General features: G+C 48.4%; 1 protein-coding gene across 1 annotated transcript in view; it reads right to left on the reverse strand.

Moving 5' to 3' along the window:
* Nucleotides 1–13,142, reverse strand: part of Gpd1l (glycerol-3-phosphate dehydrogenase 1 like) — a 43,654-nt gene extending 30,512 nt beyond the window's left edge. The window contains exon 1 of the mRNA XM_076577294.1: nucleotides 12,844–13,142. Within this exon, the coding sequence (XP_076433409.1) occupies nucleotides 12,844–12,890 (47 nt within the window). The 5' untranslated portion in view covers nucleotides 12,891–13,142. The remainder of the gene's footprint in view (nucleotides 1–12,843) is intronic.
* Nucleotides 13,143–18,695: the final 5,553 nt, after the last annotated feature.

Consider the following 18,695-nt stretch of genomic DNA (forward strand, 5'->3'; position numbering starts at 1 on the left):
CTGCCTTGCCCACAGTCAGGACAAATCTTTGTCACCCGCCAGTCCCACAGCCACTCAGACCCAACCAAGTAAACACAGAGACTTATATTGCTTACAAACTGTATGGCCGTGGCAGGCTTCTTGCTAACTGTTCTTATAGCTTAAATTAATCCATTTCCATAAATCTATACCCTGCCACATGGCTCATGGCTTACTGGCATCTTCACATGCTGCTTGTCCTGGCGGCAGCTGGCAGTGACTCCTTCCGCCTTCCTGTTCTTTTATTTCTCCTGTTAGTCCCGCCTATACTTCCTGCCTAGCCACTGGCCAATCAGTATTTTATTTATTGACCAGTCAGAGCAACTTGACATACAGACCATCCCACAGCACATCTCCACAAAGTCTCACCTGTAGCTTATATAGACGAAGCCTTCCACTCAGTACACCTTATATCCTCTAAATATTGTTTTCTTGAGACCAGGGCAAACAGGATCAAATTGGAAAGGGCTCTTGGGAAACAGATCTGAGCTAGAACCCGGCCTCGTGGTGCTCACGGGGTGTGGAGTGTGGTGGGAGTGGCTTAGCAGGTGAAGGTACTTGTCACACAAACGCGATGGCTTGAGTTTGATATCCACAAGCCACCGTGGAAGGAGAAAGCCGGCTCCAGAAAGTTGTCTTTTGACCTCCACATGGGTGTCATGACACACCCTTCCTGGCATGCTCACACGTGCCAGCACACACTTACACATAAACACACTAAAACAGATTGTTAAATGTGCAAAGCTCTGTGCTTGATTCCCAGCACTGAAATACTGGTAGACAGCTTGCCTAGAATGTACAAAGTCCTGGGTTTCATCCTCAGCATCCCTACACCAGGTATGACGGTGCACACTGTAATCCTAGCACTTGGTAGAGGCAGAAGGATTGGGAGTTCAAGGCCAGACTGATGCCCCATCTCAAAGAAAGAAGCGTGAAGAGAGACTAGACTGCAGGGGACAGAGAGAAGGCAGCTAAGGAGTCAGCCTGAGGATGGGCAGACCAGCATCTGTCTGGTACCCACCAGGCATCATGAAGATTCCAATACCTCATTAACACTACCTTCAAGGCAGGTACTGAAGGGTTTACTGTGGAATAATCCTCTTGTACACTGTAAAGATTTGTCACTCAAATTGGTTTAATAAAACACTGATTGGGCAGTAGCTGGGTAGGAAGTTAGGCGGAAAAGTCAAACTGAGAATAATGGGAAGAAGGAGGTGGAGTCAGGAGTCTCCAGCCAGATGCAGAGGAAGCAAGATGAGAATGTCGTACTGAGAAAAGGTACCAAGCCACGTGGGTAAACATAGATAAGAATTATAGGTTAATTTAAGTGTAAGAGCTAGTTAGTAATAAGCCTGAGCTACCAGCCAAGAACTTATAAGTAATATTAAGCCTCTGAGTGGTTATTTGGAAACTGGCAGGCAGGAGAGAAAAGCCTCTGATTACAAGGGTTGGCTGGGGTTGGAGGTAAGGACCACCTAACTGAGATCATGGTGGAAAAGTACAATTCAGAAAACTCCCCTCTCCAGGGTGTGAATCTGATGGGGGAAGATCTTTGGCTTCAGTTTCTTCATGTAAGGAATTGATGACAGGGTGGGCCAGATGGCTCAGTGTGTAAAGGCACCAGTCACCAAGCCCGATGACTTGAGTTCTGTCTCTAGGAAGGAGAGAACTGACTTCTACAAATTGTTTTCTGACCTCTGTTGTGGAGTGCCCCCTCACCCTTTAAATAAATAAATTAATTTAAGGGCTAGAGTGGTCAAGAGTCCTGGCCGCTCTTCCAGAAGACCAGGGTTCGAGTCCCAGTACTCACACGGAGCTCACAATTGTCTGTGTCTCCAGCCCCAGGGATCTGGCCTCCTTGAATAACATAGGTATATTGTACACAGACATACATGCAGGCACGACAATACCATATGCATAAAATAAAAATAAAGGTACACATTTTTTTTTTTTTTTTTTTTTTTTTTTTGGTTTTTCGAGACAGGGTTTCTCTGTGTAGCTTTGCGCCTTTCCTGGAACTCGCTTTGGAGACCAGGCTGGCCTCGAACTCACAGAGATCCGCCTGCCTCTGCCTCCCGAGTGCTGGGATTAAAGGCGTGCGCCACCACCGCCCGGCTTAAGGTACACATTTTTTAATGCAATTTAAAAATTTGTAAAGTAAATATATAAAGGGAGTCATATCACACTCTGGATTTACTATTGGGCTCTGGGGATACATAATACATCTATCTATCTATCTATCTATCTATCTATCTATCTATCTATCTATCTATCTATCTATCTCTCAGGTCCTCATGCTTGCAGGGTAAGCACCTTTACCAACTGAGCCATCCCTCAGCCCCTTGCTTTCTCCTTTAACCACAAAGGAAAGGGGTCTAGGGAGAATGAGTGTGTAACCACACTGTCCATGACCTGAGTTCCCATCCCTCCCAGGCCTGTGCTGAGCTGTGTGGTTCACCAGGCAATTGAGGATGTTGGTGAATTTTCTATTAAACGACATCTAGTCTTCAATCCTAAGAGCAATACATGAACAAAGCCAAAGCATTATGAATAATCCCATCTCACCACCCAGGCAGAACCATGGTCAACACTGTGTGTGATTCTCTGCAGTTAAAGGCTTTTAAAGTACAATCAAGTACCAGAGAATTAGATACAAATGTGAAAAGTCAAAGATTTTAAGAATAGATTTGACTTGATGCAATGTTTATTTGCTCTCCGGGTAGAGAAGCTTTCCAAGTTTAAAACCAAAAGAGGAAACCACAGAGACACCACAGAGACGGTGTGTGTGTGTGTGTGTGTGTGTGTGTGTGTGTGTGTGTGTGTGTGAATGTGAGCACTTCACATTAAAGGAAAGGAGGATCACGACAGACAGGGCTTTGGGTGACTGCAGAGGGTGCTGCTCACTGTGGGACTGTCCCTTCAACAAGAGGCATGTGGCTGGGGATGTGGCTCGGTTGGTAGAGTGCACCCTAGCACGATGCCCTGGACTCCATCCCCAGCATTTGCATAAACTGGTTTTCTAGGCAGCAAGTTCCTTTACCTGCTAAACCTTCTCAGCCTCCTCCCACCCCCATTTCCCAGTTCCAACAGAGTATCACATGGTCCAGGCTGGTCTCCAACTCCAGGGGTAGCTGAAGACCTGAGGATGAGCTTGAACTTCCATTTTTCTGCCTCCACCTCCCCAGAGCTAGGATCCCAGGTTTGTGCCCAGGGTTTCCTGCACACTAGACGAGCATGCTGACAACTGAGTATCATCAGCTATATACAGACTATATATCATCTATGCATTGCAGACAAGTCATAGTGGTAAGAGAACAATGGAATCCAGCTCTGGTAAGATACTTTCTACGACCACATCAATCAATTTAAGAAACCCTGTGGAAGGCTGGGGAGATGGCTCTTGGATGAAGAACTTGTCACGCAAGTGTGAAGACTGTAGTTCAGATCTCCAGAACCCACAAAGCCAGGAGGTGAGGGGACCACTTGACATACCAGTTCATGGGAGGCAGAGACTAGAGATCCCAGGGCAAGCTGTGTAGCTAGACAAACCAGAATGTATGAGCTCGAGGCTTAGGCATGGAGACCCCGAAATGAAAGATGACATCTGACACCAACTTCAGGCTTCCATGTGCATACACATGCGAACATGAATATACGGACGTATGCACTGCTGTGGACATCGCTCTGTATAAATAAAATGCTGTGAGACATGTCTGCTCCTGCTTCAGAGAGGAGGATGGGCATCAAAGACACTCCATATGGAGTTTATCTTGTTCTTGGCAAAAATAGCCATTTGGGCAAGAAACTGTTCTTGCCTGGACTGCTTGATCAACTGGACATGCAGGACCCATAGGAAGGTAGCCACTGAACTTTGCTTGGCAAAATGGTCCTTCAGGTTCCTGCTTCACAGAAGAAACTGCCAGGCATTCTACAGGACACAGAGAAAAGTGACTGAGAGACTCTAGGCCTGTGGGCTGAAGACAGATACCCCAACTTTACAAAGGAACTTTGGATAAGTGTCCAGGCTGCCAGCTGTCTCTATCCACTCTCGCAAGACTCTTGAAAGTTGCTTGCGTCCTCCTCCCATTTCTCAGGTAATATTATATCCTCCTGAGGTCTTTGATGTAGTTGAAGACTAGATAGTTATAATTTCCTTAGTTATGATAAGACATAAGTTAGATATGAAACCTTAGACTCACAAATATAAGATAGATAGGATATCTTCTTTAATTTTGCCAAATACAAATAGACTAGCTATTGTAACTGTAATTTTTGCTTGATAATTGTTTTGTTATATATGTAATTTTACTATGTGAAAGTTAAAAACCTTCCTTTTTGAAAAAAATAGAAAAGGGGAAGTGCTGTGGATATTGCTTTGTATAAATAAAATGCTCATTGGCTAGTAGCCAGGCAGGAAGTATAGGTGGGACAAGCAGAGAAGAGAATTCTGGGAACAGGAAGGCTGAGTCAGAGAGACACTGTCAGCCGATGCCATGACAAGCGAGATGTAAGGTATCGGTAAGCCATGAGCCATGTGGCAACTTATAGACTAATAGAAATGGGTTAATTTAAGATATAAGAACAGCTAGCAAGGAGCCTGAGCCATTAGGCCAAACAGTTTAAATAATACAAGTGTCTCTGTGTTTATTTTATAAGTGGACTGCTGGGGCTTGGCGGGACCTGGAGAGAAAACTCTAGCTATAATGCACAGTGCACACAAAGAAAAGGAGGAGAAGCTGAGTGGTGGTGGTTTAGAACCAGTCTGGGCTTTAATGAGACCTCTATTGAAACACAAAAAGCACTCAGGAGGCAAAGGCAGGCAGATCTCTGTGAGTTGGAGGCCAGCCTGGTCTACAAAGTGAATTCCAGGACAGCCAGGGCTGTACCCATGAGTTAAGATGTTCCCTTTAATCTTAGATGAAGGTGGTTCAGTCTGTAGCACAGAGCTCAGGGCATTTCTGTACATACAGCCAGTGTTCAGACTGCTAGGTCAGAGTTCTTGGAGACACACAGTTTTTGGTTTTGTTGCCTATAGCCCATGCAAACCACTTCCTTCTTCTAGAGCTGGGAAAAAGCAGGTAGGAGCAGCCAGATGGTGAGAAGCAGAAGCTGCTCACCGCCTGGGACAGCGTTTCTCAAGCTTGGGGGGAGGCTGGTACTTAAACAGAGGGGAAATGGGGGGGGGCAGTTCCTTACCCCACTGACATTAGCTGCAAGAAACACATGTGTCCACTTGTATGCTAAGCTCTCGGGCATGGTGCTAATTGATGCTGGTTAGTTATAAACCAAGGGTTTGGGGCAGGGCTGGGTTGGCAGAGTGCATGTCTAGCATGAACCCAGGAAGGACACAGTCTAGCATGTCCATAATCCCAGCACTCAGGAGAAAAGACCAGAGAATCAGAGCCAGTCTGGGCTATAATGAGACCCCCATTGAAACACAAAAAGCAACAACAAAACCCAAAGCTTAAAAAGCAAACAAAGTAGTCTGGGACAATGGCTCAGCCTGGTAGAGTGTTTACCTTGGAAACACAAGGACCTGGGTTTGAATCCCTGAACTCACATAAAAAAGCTGGTATGGTGGTGCATGCTGGTAATCCCAGTGCTGGGATGTGGAGGCAGATGAATTCCTGGCATTTGCTGGCCAGCCAGCCTGGGCCTGCTGGGTGAGCTCCAGACCAACGACAAAGCAACAAACACAACAAGAAGAAAAGCAGGCCACTGAGATGGTTCAGTAGGTGGAGGCAATTGCTGCCAAGGCTGACTATCTGAATTGGATCCCCAGAATCCCCAAAGTGGAAGAAGTTGTCCCTTGATGGACATTCATGTGACGGACAATACACACACACATGCCCATACACTAAATGTGTACATGTAGAAACACTTTTTACATTAACTGTATGGTCACATAAGCAAGGCCTGCACAACACCAGCTGATATCCTAAACTGGATGGGGGCCTCTCACAGGGTCCCACCTGGGCAATTAATGGCTGCTACAGAAGGGAGGATCAGCCCTCTACAGGCATACGTAAGAGCGACACTAAGTGGATCCAGATAAGTGTGTGAGGGTGTGTGTGTATGTGTGTGTGACAAATTAAAGAATGAGGTCATGAAGTTGAGAAGGTATAAGGAGAACAGGGGAGGAGTTGGAGAGGGGATAGGGTGGGTAGAAATGATGTAAATATAGTACTCATGTGTCAAATTCTCAAAAAATGTTAAAGTATAAAATTCTTAACTAAAAACAACAAAGTTGAACATTGTCCTGTGGAAAACAACCAAGGAGACACACACACACACACACACACACACACACACACACACACACACACACACACACACGGCATGATAGCATACTTATCTGTAATCCCAGCATTTGGGAGGTGGAGGCTGGAGGATCAAGAGTTCAAGGCCAGCCTGAGCTACATAGTGAGACCTTGTCTCAATATCAAAGGCTAGGGGTGTATCGATTGCAGTGGTAGAACACAGAACACTTGCCTAGCACATGCAAGAACCGGAGCTTACTCCCTAACAGAGCAAAAAGTGAAGAGGAGGAGGAGGACCCAGGTGGTGGCGGCGGTGACACACACCTTTAACACTCAGGAGGCAGAGGCAGGCAGATCTCTCATTTTTGAGGCCAGCCTGGATTAAAAAAAGTTCCAGGACAAAGTGAGTTCAAGGACAGCCAGAGCTGTTACACAGAGAAACCCTGTCTCGAGAAACTAAAAAAAGGAAGGAGGGGGGGAGGGAGGAAGGGAGGGAAGAAGGGAGGGAGGGAGGAAGGGAGGGAAGAAGGGAGGGAGGGAGGAAGGGAGGAAGACAAATAATAGTAAGATCTATAATGCCATCACTTGGGAGATTTAGGTAGGGAGAATGTCAAGAGTTCAAAGTCAACAGCGGGCTATATAGTGATACTAGGCAAGTCTGTACCACAGGACATTGTTTCAAAAACAAAACATGTCTGGTGCATGTCTTAGTCGGAGGAACATGAAGCAAAGGCAGGCAGATCTATGAGTTCAAGGCCATCCAGGGCAACATCGTGAGATACTATCTCTGTTTCAAAACACTGTAGTCCTGGTTACCCTGGAGTAGACTGTGTAGACCAGTCTAGTTGCCAGTTCTTCTTGATCCTCCTGCCTTGGCCTCCTCAGTTGCTGGGTGTTGTGGAATATTATTTTAACTGGGCAAAGATGTGTTACATTTGTTTACACTGCAGAATATTACTTTAACTATGTAAAGGTGTGTTACTTTTGTTTATGCTGCATTTGTTTAATTATGTAAAGATGTGTTACGTTTGTTTCCCCTTGCCTGCCTAAGGCACCTGATTGGTCTAGTAAAGAGCTGAATGGCCAATAGCTCGGCAGGCGAGGGATAGGCGGGGCTAGCAGGCAGAGAGAAAAAGGAGGAGGAGAAATCTAGGCTCAAGAGAAGAAGGAACAAGAGAAGGAGGAGAGAATGAGGGAGACGCCCCAGGACAGACGCCAGGCAGCGCCAGGCAGCAGACTGGAGAAGCAGTGAAAGTAGATGTACAGAAGGAAGGTAAAAAGCCCCGAGGCAAAAGGTAGATAAGAGAAACTGGTTAATTTAAGTTAAAAGAGCTAGAAATGTGTGCAAGCTAGGCTGAGCATTCAATGCTAATAATAAATCCTTGTCATGATTTGGGAGCTGGTTGGTGGCCCAAAAGAAAACGCCTGGTACAAGCGTGAGTCACTACACCCACCTGAACAGCGCCGTTAACTGCTGACATCGGCAGATTCACTCTGATCTCAGTGGAGGGACTTCAGGACAGCTTTGGTCAAGGACAGTGAACTGAGTAAAGATCCTAGCAGTTGACACTGAGCGCTAGGCCACCAAGCTCCCGCCCCGCCCCCCATCTCCTGCAATTACAACCGTAATCTCAGTCAGCAGGTACCTTTGGTATTCTGAATAAGCCTTTATAGATGCAGTTTGCTCAAGACCTGCTGCCAGGCAGGGGGCCCCCAGGTGCTCCTTAGACTATTGCCCTACCCTAGCTGCATGGGAGGAGGGGGGGTGCTTTTGGACAGAGGTTTTGTAAAACCGTAGTGACCTGAAGTCTGCTTTCACATTATTCCTGAGTGCTCTTCCCAGGGTGCTGGGAAACCTGGGAAGCTGGCTTTTGTTGGCAATGGTTCTTAATAAGTTTTATGAATGTGCTTAGTTAGCTTGTGTGTGTGTGTGTGTGTGTGTGTGTGTGTGTGTGTGTGTGTGTGTGTGAGAGAGAGAGAGAGAGAGAGAGAGAGAGACAGACAGACAGACAGACAGACAGACACCATGGTGCAGATGTGGAGATCAGAGAACAACTTGGAGAGTTGGCGCTCTTCTTCCACCCAGGGGACCTAGAGATCCAACTCAAGTCATCAGGCTTAGGGGCAAGTGTCCGCACCCACTGAGACCTCTTATCTGCCCATGAGTTCTCTGGCTCTTCACCAGGCTGTGGTAAGATGGACAGTACCCCAGCACCAGGCAGCTCCCAAGGATGTCCAGGCTCCTCCCGCCTCTCTGTCACCAGTCCTGTAGACAGGACCCACCCCCCATCCAGGACAAGAGTACCTTACTTATCCCACCCTGCTCTCCCAGCCAGGTCCTTCACAGCCACTGGTGTCAGGGGACATGGGGGAGGCACTTGGGCCCCCGGGTTATCGCCACCTCTTAGCTGTAAGTGACTGCACCTCTATTTACATGAATACTCCCATGCCTGGTGTAAGGATTGCTTAAGCAACATTTACATTCCTGTGGTGAGGACCAGACATGGAAGGAAGGTCCAGCTCCTGTTTGAAAATGAGCACAAGGCTAAAGTCCTTTCAGGGGAAAAAATCTGCCCTTTCCTAAGGAATGACGCAGCAAGACTGTCTGCCAAGGCAACACTGGCCTCAAGGTGTCTTCGGACCACATACTGCACATGGCGGCACTGGGGAGGCAGAGGGGCAGGCAGAGCTCTGTGAGTTCAAGTCCAGCCTGGTCTTCATAGCCAGTCCTTGTCTCACAAAAACAAACCAACCAAAACAACCCCACACAGTGTGGCTTGCCTGTAGACTTCGCACCGGGGAAGTAGAGGCAGGAGGATCAGAGGTTCAAAGTCAAGGCTGGAGAAATGACTCAGGTTAAAAACATTGCTGCCCTTCCAGAAGACCTGGGTTTGATTCTCAGCATCCACATGGTGGCTCACAACTTTCTGTAACTCTGGTTTCAGAGGATCTGATGTCTGCCTCTGGCCTCCAAGGGCACCAGGCACACATGTGGTACACAGACACACATGCAAGCCAAACACTCCCCACAAAATAATAAAACGTTAAAAAAAAGTTATATAAATAAAAGCCTACAGTATATATTAAAAAATAGCTCAAGGTCATCCTTTGTATTGAGTTCAAGGCCAGTCTGAGCTATACGAGAACCTTCCTTTTATAAAAAGGGAAGGGGAAGGGAGGACACTGTTTAAAATGTAACATCCAGGCTTGTGCCAAACTCCAGTTCACAAAGTTTGTATCTTTGAATCTTATCTTCTAAGCCCTTATTTATCTCACACCCGAGTTGCTTAATAGTAGAGACCATGTCCTGTTCCTAAAAAGAGCACGGTACCCTAAAGAGCAGGGCTCCCCAAAGAACACAGTACCTACCAGGGGCCAATGCGGCAGTGTATACTAACTCAGAGCTGAACACTCCATCTTCACCCCTTTTATTTTTTGAGATCCCTCTGTATTCTGGCTGGTCTAGAACTTACTATGTAGCCCAGGTTAGCCTCCTATTTGAAGTGGTCTTCCTGCCTCAGCTTCTCATATGCAGGGATTACAGACATGAGCCACTCTGCCCCTTCCTGGCCCCTCCCTGTTGCTGTCAGTTCCTCTGATTGGGAAGTTCTCGGGAAGTGGGGATCCTCTCTCTAGGACTGGAGTGACTCTGTACCCAAGGCGATGGCGGGAAGCCAACGGTTGCTTCTGTCTGATCTGGTATTTAATGGAGGCAGGCAGCCAGCGCAAACCTTCGGAACATTTCTCAAGTGCCATGCCACAGGCCAAGTTCTATTCACTCCCAGAGCCGGATCAGACCAAGAATACAGCCAAGTTCATCAGAATGAAGATGCTTCAGGCTAGCAGCCAAGCCTCCGTGAAGGGCCAGAAAGGTTCGCGTCACGGTCCTTGTTTGAGCTCAGTGGAGCGTGGCAGAGCTGGACACTCCTTTCTGCAGCTGACAAGCTGGGGAAAGGGCTGCCTTTTGTGGAGTTGGGGAGGAGGGGCAACCAACCCGGAAAAGGTGCCCGTGAGCCTAGCACCAAGGGATGGAGGCAGGAAGAGCGCAAGTTCAAGATCACCCTCATTTGGGCCAAGGCCAACCAGGGCTAAATGAGACCCTGTCTCAAAACAACATCAAAACAAGCTCCGTGGGTGCCTGCCCAGTGGCAGAGCCAGAAAGGCAGCTGACATTCTCTGGAGTGACCTTGATATCGTAAGTGGTGAGACCAAAGTTGGAGGTCAATGTGAAGCTTTGAAGAGGACATATAGGAGTCCCGTTTAACGTGACACAAAGCATTCTGCTGTTACCCAGACAGCACACGGGAAAGCTCAGAGTGGGGCAGCAGGTACCGTGCTTGCCACAGGAGCCCGATGGCCTGTGTTGAATCCTCAGATCTACAAAGAAAAGAACTCCCCAAAGTTGTCCTGACTTCTGCAGAAACTCTCACTTTCTCTTACAAACGCACAATAAAAAATAAAAATAGACAGGTGTGGTGGCACACCCCTTTAACCCCAGAACTTGGCAGGTGGGTTTTTGTGGGTTTGAGGCCAGCTTTCTCTACATAGTGAGTAGCAGGACAGCCAGGGTTACATAGACCCTGTCTCAAAAAATGAAATAAATAAAATTTAAAATAGTCAGGTGGTGGTGGCACAAGCCTTTAAACCTAGCACTCGGGAGGCAGAGGCAGAGGCTGGCAGATCTCTCAGAATTCAAGGCCAGCCTGGTCTACATAGCAAATGCCAGACCATCCAGTGCTGCTGAGTAAGACCCTGTCTCAAAAAGGAAATAAAACGGGCTGGAGAGAGAGCTCAGTAGTTAAAAGCACTTGCTGCTCTTGTAGAGGACCTGAGTTCTGTTCCCGGCACCCACGTGGTGGCTCCCAACTGGCTGGCTGTAACTCTAGCTCCAAGAAACCCTATGCCCCTTTTCTGACCGGCGCAGGCACCAGGCGCAGGCACCAGACACAGGTGCGTATGCAGTGCACTTACATATATGCAGGCAAAACAATCATACACATAAAAATACAACTAAAACATCATAACAAAAATAAAAAGTATGACTGGATTCCTGATTCCCCTGCCTGCCCCACAAGGGCTGGGATTCCAGCCAAGTGCTTCTACAGTCCTAACACACATGGAGTCTGGCTGGAGTGGGGCCTCTTCCTAGGAGGTGGGAGGAGAGGAGCCTTGGGGTTTGATCCCCTGCAGCAGCAGAGAAGAGGTATGTACAACAGAAGAGTTTTGTGTTAATTGAGGGTGAGGCGGCACAGGAGTTTCCTCCGTGGTAGAGCATTCACTACCACTCAAGAGGCACTGGGTTCAATCTCCAGGAAAAAAAATTTTTTTTCCCTCTGGGCATGATAGGGCTTGCCTTTAATGCCAGCACTCAGATCTCTGATCTCTGTGGGTTGAGGCCAGCTTGGTCTACACAGTGAGTATCATGCCAGAGCTGCAATAAGACCCTCTCTTAAAAAATTATAATAGTTTTCAGACATTCGTTATTTAGCATATGCCAAGCACCAGGTAAAGAACTGGGCAGGAGGGGAGAGTGGAAACAGATAACTAAACGCTGAGGCCAACACAAGGTCAGCAACAGGAGCCTGGGAGAGAGGCCACCGGCCCAGCATCAATGGAAAAGGACAGCCAGGTAAGGTTTCCTCCAAAACTACGTTCTGAGCCAAGTCTTCAAAGAGTGTGACTAAGACCAATCAAATGGCCCCTCGGACTCCTGCACTGTACCTCTTCTAGAAGCCTGCGCTGTGGTGTGAGTCAGACCACAGGAAAACAGGAGCCAGGAAACGTTCCACCTCCCTCCCTGGGCCTCGGGAAAAGTCTGGAACACATCAGCACTATGTTCTGCCTCCTTGTCACCAAGACCCCAACTTCTGTGTTTAAGTATCACCAAGGTACAGAAACTACTGGAAGAGCTTGAACGCCCTCCAAGCATCAAGCACTTTTTAAGTGAAGCCAAGTCCAGCCCAGTGGAGATGGAAGCTCTGTAAACACCTTCCCCCAGGACCTTCACGTCCTAGCAGTAAGGCCAATGGGAACTTGGACCCCCTTCCGGGAATCACATTAGCATGATTGGGAACCAGTCGCTTGAGGCAGTGAGAACCGCATCTTGAAGGACAGAGCCTGCCCCAGGTAGTAAGAACCCTTTTCGATATCTGTGCCTCGATTTCCCCAGTACCAAAACTGCAGAAGAACGACTGAGCCTCTGCCAATTCCTCCAGGGGGTGATCGCCCAGGAAGATTGGAGAACGCCCTGAGGGTGTTTTGCTAAGTCCACGGGCGTGGCGAGCAGGTGGCCAGTAGCCGCATAGTTACTCGGGCGCAGACAGGTGCTCGCAGGCTCGGTGCGCGCTGCCACCTGGGCCACCCGTGCCAGGCAGCTCGCGCGCCGGTGCCTCGGCGTGTCCTCTGGGCGTGCAGTGCCCAACCGGGACATGCGATCGCAGGCCCGCCTCTCTGCCTGCCCGCGGTCCCCGGTGTCCACGCTGAAGCAGCCGGCGGGCAACCCTGGCCCACCCGGAACCGGGGCTTCCTGGAGGCGGAGCCGCGCCGCCCACCCGCCGCTGCTCACCAGTTCCCGGAGCCCACGATGCACACTTTCAGAGGCGCCGCTGCCATGGCCAAGCCGGATCGCTGCTGCACACTCTGCTTCCCAGGGCCCAGCCGGATCACTGCAGCAAGCTGGATCGTTGCTGCACGCGTAGTGCCTCCCAGGGCAGCTGCTCACCTCCCCAGGATCCGCCTAGTGTTGCCGCTCCGGGCGACCCCGCCCCGCCCTCCTCTCCACCAATGGCCACTGCCACCCCTCCTGGGCGCCTAGGGCCACAGCTGACAGCCGGGAGGACCCGCCCCACCACTCCCAAGAACCACTGCGCACGCCTGGTCCAGGCGGGTGGCCTGGTCAGCCTCCGGTGTCGCTCCACCCCTGCCCGAGGAATGTTGGGATGTGTAGTCCACCTCCCTACAGGCTCCTGGACCGTAGTTCTAGGCGCACCACGTGCAGGCCGATGTCATTGCGCAGAGACTCGATCCCGGAGTTCCCACTGCTGTGTTACACTGTCCGGGACCGAGCTGGACCGACCCAGCCTGCAGAGGGGTCACCTATTCGCTCTCTGCCCAGGGAGAGCTGTCAATTAAGGGTGGAGCCCAGAGAGGCTAACCCGTTGACTCTGGATCAATTCATTCAGATTTGGGTTCTGTGCCTGCACCTGCTTTAACAGCGTCTGCCAAATTCGTATAAACTGGACAGATCTAGGCACCCACGAATTTCTTAGCGAGCCTGGAGCTTCTAAGGCCTCCTGCCCTTGACCTGACAGTATTTGCTCTACAGGGCTGGGGTTGTAGTTCAATTGGTAGGGGGCTACTAGATTGAACCCAGGAAGTGAATCTCCAGTGCCTGGTGGCTCTGGCCTGTAAGCACAGCCTATGGGAGACGGAGAGAGGACCTGAAATCCCAGGTTATCCTTGGCCATATAAACAATGGGAGGGCCACCTTGTCACCTAGTCTCAAACACCCTTGCATTTCGGGATGGAAAATTTATCTACACAGGGTCAAAACAGAAACTTGAATCCCTTATGCACTCACAGGGCGGGACTGGCCGCTTCCCGGTGCTTGCCAGGGCTTCACTGATCTGTCTGTGGTTGGTTGGTTTGTGGTTTGAAGCACACACTTCTCTCACAAAACTATCGAAGCTAATCACGAGTCTCCAAAACTGTGATTACAAGCTGTATATGGGGGTGCTCATGCCGAGGCCATAGAAAACGGTGATAGTGGGGTGTGCTGTAACCCAGACATGAGGACCAGCAGTTCCAAGTCATCCTTATCTACACAGTGAGTTTGAGGCCAATGTGGTTTACATGAGACCCTGGCACAAAACAAAAACAAGTACCACCTCCCATCGGTGGTCCTCTGACCTTCCCTGTGCTCTGCCATACATGCGTCCACTCTCTCACACATAAAATAATAATGATAAATGACAAGCAAAATAATAATAATAAACGAAATCATTTTAACTCATTTTTTGGAGAGAGGGTCTCACAATGTAGCCCTGACTGGCCTGAAACATGCTGGAGAGCAGGCTGGCCTAGTACTTACTTTATAGACCAGGCTAGCCTCAGGCGCACAGAGATCGGCCTGCCTCTTTCTCCTAAGTGCTGGGGTGAAAGGTAAGTGCCTGGATTAAGTTAAATTAATGCCTCGATTAAAATAAATTTAGTTTTAGAATAGGTTTAATCCCAGCACTCTGGAGGCAGAGGCAGATGAGTCTCTGTGAGTTGAGGCCAGCCTGGCCCACATAGCGAGTTCTAGGTCAGCCAGAGCCAAATAGTGAGACCATCTCAAACAAAAACAAAAACAAAAACAAAAACAAAAACAAAAACAAACAAACAAAAAAAAAAAAAAAAAAAAAAAGAAGTCAAACTGGGTGTAGTGATACATGCCTTGAATCCCCAGATAGGCAGGTCTCTGTGGGTTGGAGACCATCCTGACCTATATAGCCTAGTGATGTAGTGAGGTCCTGTCCTAAAGAAAGGAAAGAGAGAACAGAAAAATAGAAGAACAGACCTAGAATTCGCAAACTGCTACAAGTTAATCTTTAACCCTGGTGTAGGTACACCCCAAACCAAACACCAGAGGCCCCAGGGGTGAGGGGGTTTGCAGCCCTCAGACTTTTAAAGTTCAAAGGTGGGTACATGTGGTGCGTGGTGGCTGTAATTTCAGTGCCTGGGATGTGGAGGCAGGAAGATCAGAAGGTCATCTGTGGCTGGATAATGAGTTCCAGATCAGCCTGGGATACAGGAGACCCTGTCTCTCTTCTGCGAGAAGGCAAACAGCTGGAGTGATTGAAGGGGGGGGCTTCTGGGGGAGCCGAAGAGTGGTCTGACAAATACGAACTGAAACAAAAGGCTGCGGAGAAGGGGTCCCCATGGGGTGCAGGGAGCACCGTGCATGACACTGGAGCCCACAGGGAACACCCTGCACAACACTGGACCCCACAGGGAGCACCCTGCACAACACTGGACCCCACAGGGAACAAACACCCTGCACAGCCCTGGAGCCCACAGGGAGCACCGTGCACAGCCCTGGAGCCCAGTGCCTCATGGGCACTGTTGGTGAGCCTGAGGTGGGCATTTCCCAACAGATGGAAATGAGAGAGCACCGAATGAGCCAGCCTTAGCTCTGCATGTGGCTAGCTCTGGTCAGTTTAATTCTGAGTGCAGGAGTGGGTGTGAGTTTTGCTTCCAGAAGGTGTAGATATAAATGGATGGCAAAGAAGTCAAGTTTGGCTGTTGGGACTCAAACTGCAGAGTTGGAGAGGCTCTCCACAAGGATGGAATTGCTAGAAAGCAAGAGTGCTTTTCTCTCTTTCCCTCCCTCTCTCTTTCTTCCACTTTCTCTCCCCCACCCCCTCTCTCCCTCCTCTCTTTGTTTGGTGGCCTCAGGGTTGAATCCTGGACCTTGTGTGTGGCAGGCAGGAGTTCTACCACTTAGCTATGTGGCCACCCTTTTCTTATTTCGAGACAGCCTCTTGGTAAATTCCCTAGGCCCTTCTGTGCTTAGATTTAATATACAGCCCACTCTGCCCTGGAATTCATGACCCCTTTGTTTCTGCCTCCAAGGTGCTAGAGTTACAGGCATGCACTACCACACCAGGCTCTCAGTCCACTCTAAAATAGTTGCTTACTTATATTTATTGTGTGGCCTTGGTGTTTGTGTGCATGTGTGGCAGGTGCATTTGTGTGTCCAAGGTTGTTATTGGGCACCTTCCTCTATAGATCTTTATTCTATCTTTTGAGACAAAAGTCGTTCACTAAACCTGGAGCTCACCAATTTGGTTAGACTGGCTGGCTAGCAAGGTCTCTTGGATCCTCCTGCCTCTAACCCCAAGGCATAGTTATTACGGACTCATGCTGTATCTCTGGCTTTTTATGTGGGTATTTGGGATCTGAATCTGGGTCCTCACAGCAAGCACTTTACCAACTGAGCAACTGCCCCAGCCTGGTTTATTTATTTTTCCCTTAAGGTTTATCTTATTTTTATGTGTGTATGACACTCATGTGCAGTGCCCATGAAAGCCAGAGAGGGCATCAGATCCCCTGGAGCTGCTGACATGGGTGCTGGGAACTGAACTATCCCGAGGAAGGGCAGCAAGTGTTCTTAGCTGCTGAGCCTTCTTTCCAACTCCTTGATTTTTGCTTTTTGCGACAGGATCTCACTACGAAGCCTTGCTGGGGAGAGACTATCTGCACCTTCAATTCTGCACGCCCACCACCATTTTTTGCCCTAATGTTCCCAGTACAGTCTCTGAAGGTGATATTTGATTTCTGTACAGCAGGCTACAAGTGCAATTGCCCATCTTCAATATTGCTATTGACAGTCCAATGAGAAATCACGGATTTTGGGCTGGAGAAACAATGCCTGGGTCTGGAAACTTCTAAAGAGCTTTGATCTCCCTTCCTTGGGGGGATACAGACACACCAGATGAAAGGTAGCATCGTCAGCTCACGAGAGCCAAATAGAGCTGCAGACACTTACCAGCAGGGTGTGTCAACTGTCATTTGTTCATGTCAACATTTATTCAATTATCAAAGAGGTTTGTGTCCGTTAACTGCACTTTTTTTTTTTTTTGACAAGTCCCTTAAATCGGAAGGCAGTGAAGTCTGTCTATGTATCTCTGTATCGATGTATCTGCCTCCCTACCTATTTATGTGGAGACAGGCTCTTACGATTCAGCTCTGGCTAGCCTGGAACATAACACATAGAACTTCTTGACCTTGAACTGTTGGCTATCCTCCTGCCTCTGCTTCTTGAGTGCTGGGGTTGCAGGTGAGGTCTGTGGCCCCTGGCTTTCTGTTGTTTCTTTCCTTGTTTATGTTTTTATGCAATATTCTTGTTGTCACTTTTGTGGTTTTATTCTTGGCTTGGAGATAGAAGCCAGGGTTTTATACCTTCTGGGAATGCAGTGCCACTGAGTTACAGTCCTGAATTCTGTTCCCAGAATCCATGCTGGGTGGCTCACAACCACTTGTACCTCTGGCCTTTAGGAGCACACTGGTGAGTGTGAGCTCCTACACATATCACATGCCCACATGAATGTATACGTACACCACAGCCATAACCACATAAGAACCACTAACCAACCATGGTGATACATGCCTATAATTCCAGCTTGGGAGATGTAGGCAGGAGGACTGAATGTTCAAAGTCAGGCTAGAGGGATGGCTCAGCCCTTAAGAGCACTGACTGCTCTTCTAGTGGACCTGGGTTCAATTCCCAGCAACCACATGGGGGGCTCATGGCTGTCTGTGACTCCAGTTCCAGGGGATCTGACACCCTCACACAGACATGCAGGCAGGACACCAATGCACATGAAATAAAGATAAATAAAAGAAAGTTCAAGATCATCTTCGAGTACGAAGCCAGCCTAAGCTGTAAGAGAAACATCTTAAGAAACTAAACCACACAAGAGCCTACTGTGAGCCAGGCCTGGTAAAGCAAGCCTGAATTCCAGCTACTGAGGAGGCAGTATCAGGAGGACAGAAGTTCAAGAGCTTCCTGGGTTAAAGAGTGAGTTCAAGACCAGTGTAAGTAATTAAAAAAAAAAAAGGCTGGGGCTGGCAAGGTGGCTCTGGGGGTAAAGGTGCCTGCTGCCAAGTCTGATGACTTCAGCTCAATTCCCAGAACCTACTTGGTGGAATGGACTTCTGTAAGTTATCCTTTGACCTCCACATGAGCTCTGTGACATATTTATGTGCCCCCCACTAAATAAACATAATCAAATGTAAAATGAATATTAAAAAGTAAAAGTGAAGGCTGAGATACAGAACTCAGAGATACAGAGCAAGCAGGAGACATGAGGTTCAGTCCCCATCACCACAAATAATAATAAAGTACATTGCTTTTAAAAATCCACCATTGGGAGACAGAGGCAGTCAGAGCTCTGTGAGTTCAAGGCCACCTGGGTCAGCATAGGGTCTTCATAGTGATTTCTAGGTCAACCAGGTTTACACAGTGAGATCCTGTCTCAAAAATAAATAAGTGAATAGATAAATAATCCACCATTATAATATTTATGTGTTTATTGATTTATCAAAGCTTCCTGTTACTCAGGTGGTCCAGAATAGCAAAGGATGACCTTGAGTTCTAATCCTCCTGCATCTACCTTCCAGTTGCCGTCTCCTCACGCCTTGTATACCTTTCTCCACCCAGCCATCACTTCCTGGGATTAAAGGTGTGTGCCACCACTGCCTGGCTCTGTTTTCTCTCCTAGACTGAGTCAATCTCATGTAGTCCAGGGTGGTCTTGAACTCCAGAGGATCTCTGCCTCCCGAGTGCTAGGATTAAGGGTGTGTGCCATCACTGCCTCTGTGTCTAATCTAGTGGCTGGCTCTGTTCTCTGATCCTCAGGTAAATTTTATTAGGGT

This window comes from Peromyscus maniculatus, chromosome 7 (genome assembly GCF_049852395.1).
Source record: "Peromyscus maniculatus bairdii isolate BWxNUB_F1_BW_parent chromosome 7, HU_Pman_BW_mat_3.1, whole genome shotgun sequence".
Lineage (NCBI taxonomy): Eukaryota > Metazoa > Chordata > Mammalia > Rodentia > Cricetidae > Peromyscus > Peromyscus maniculatus.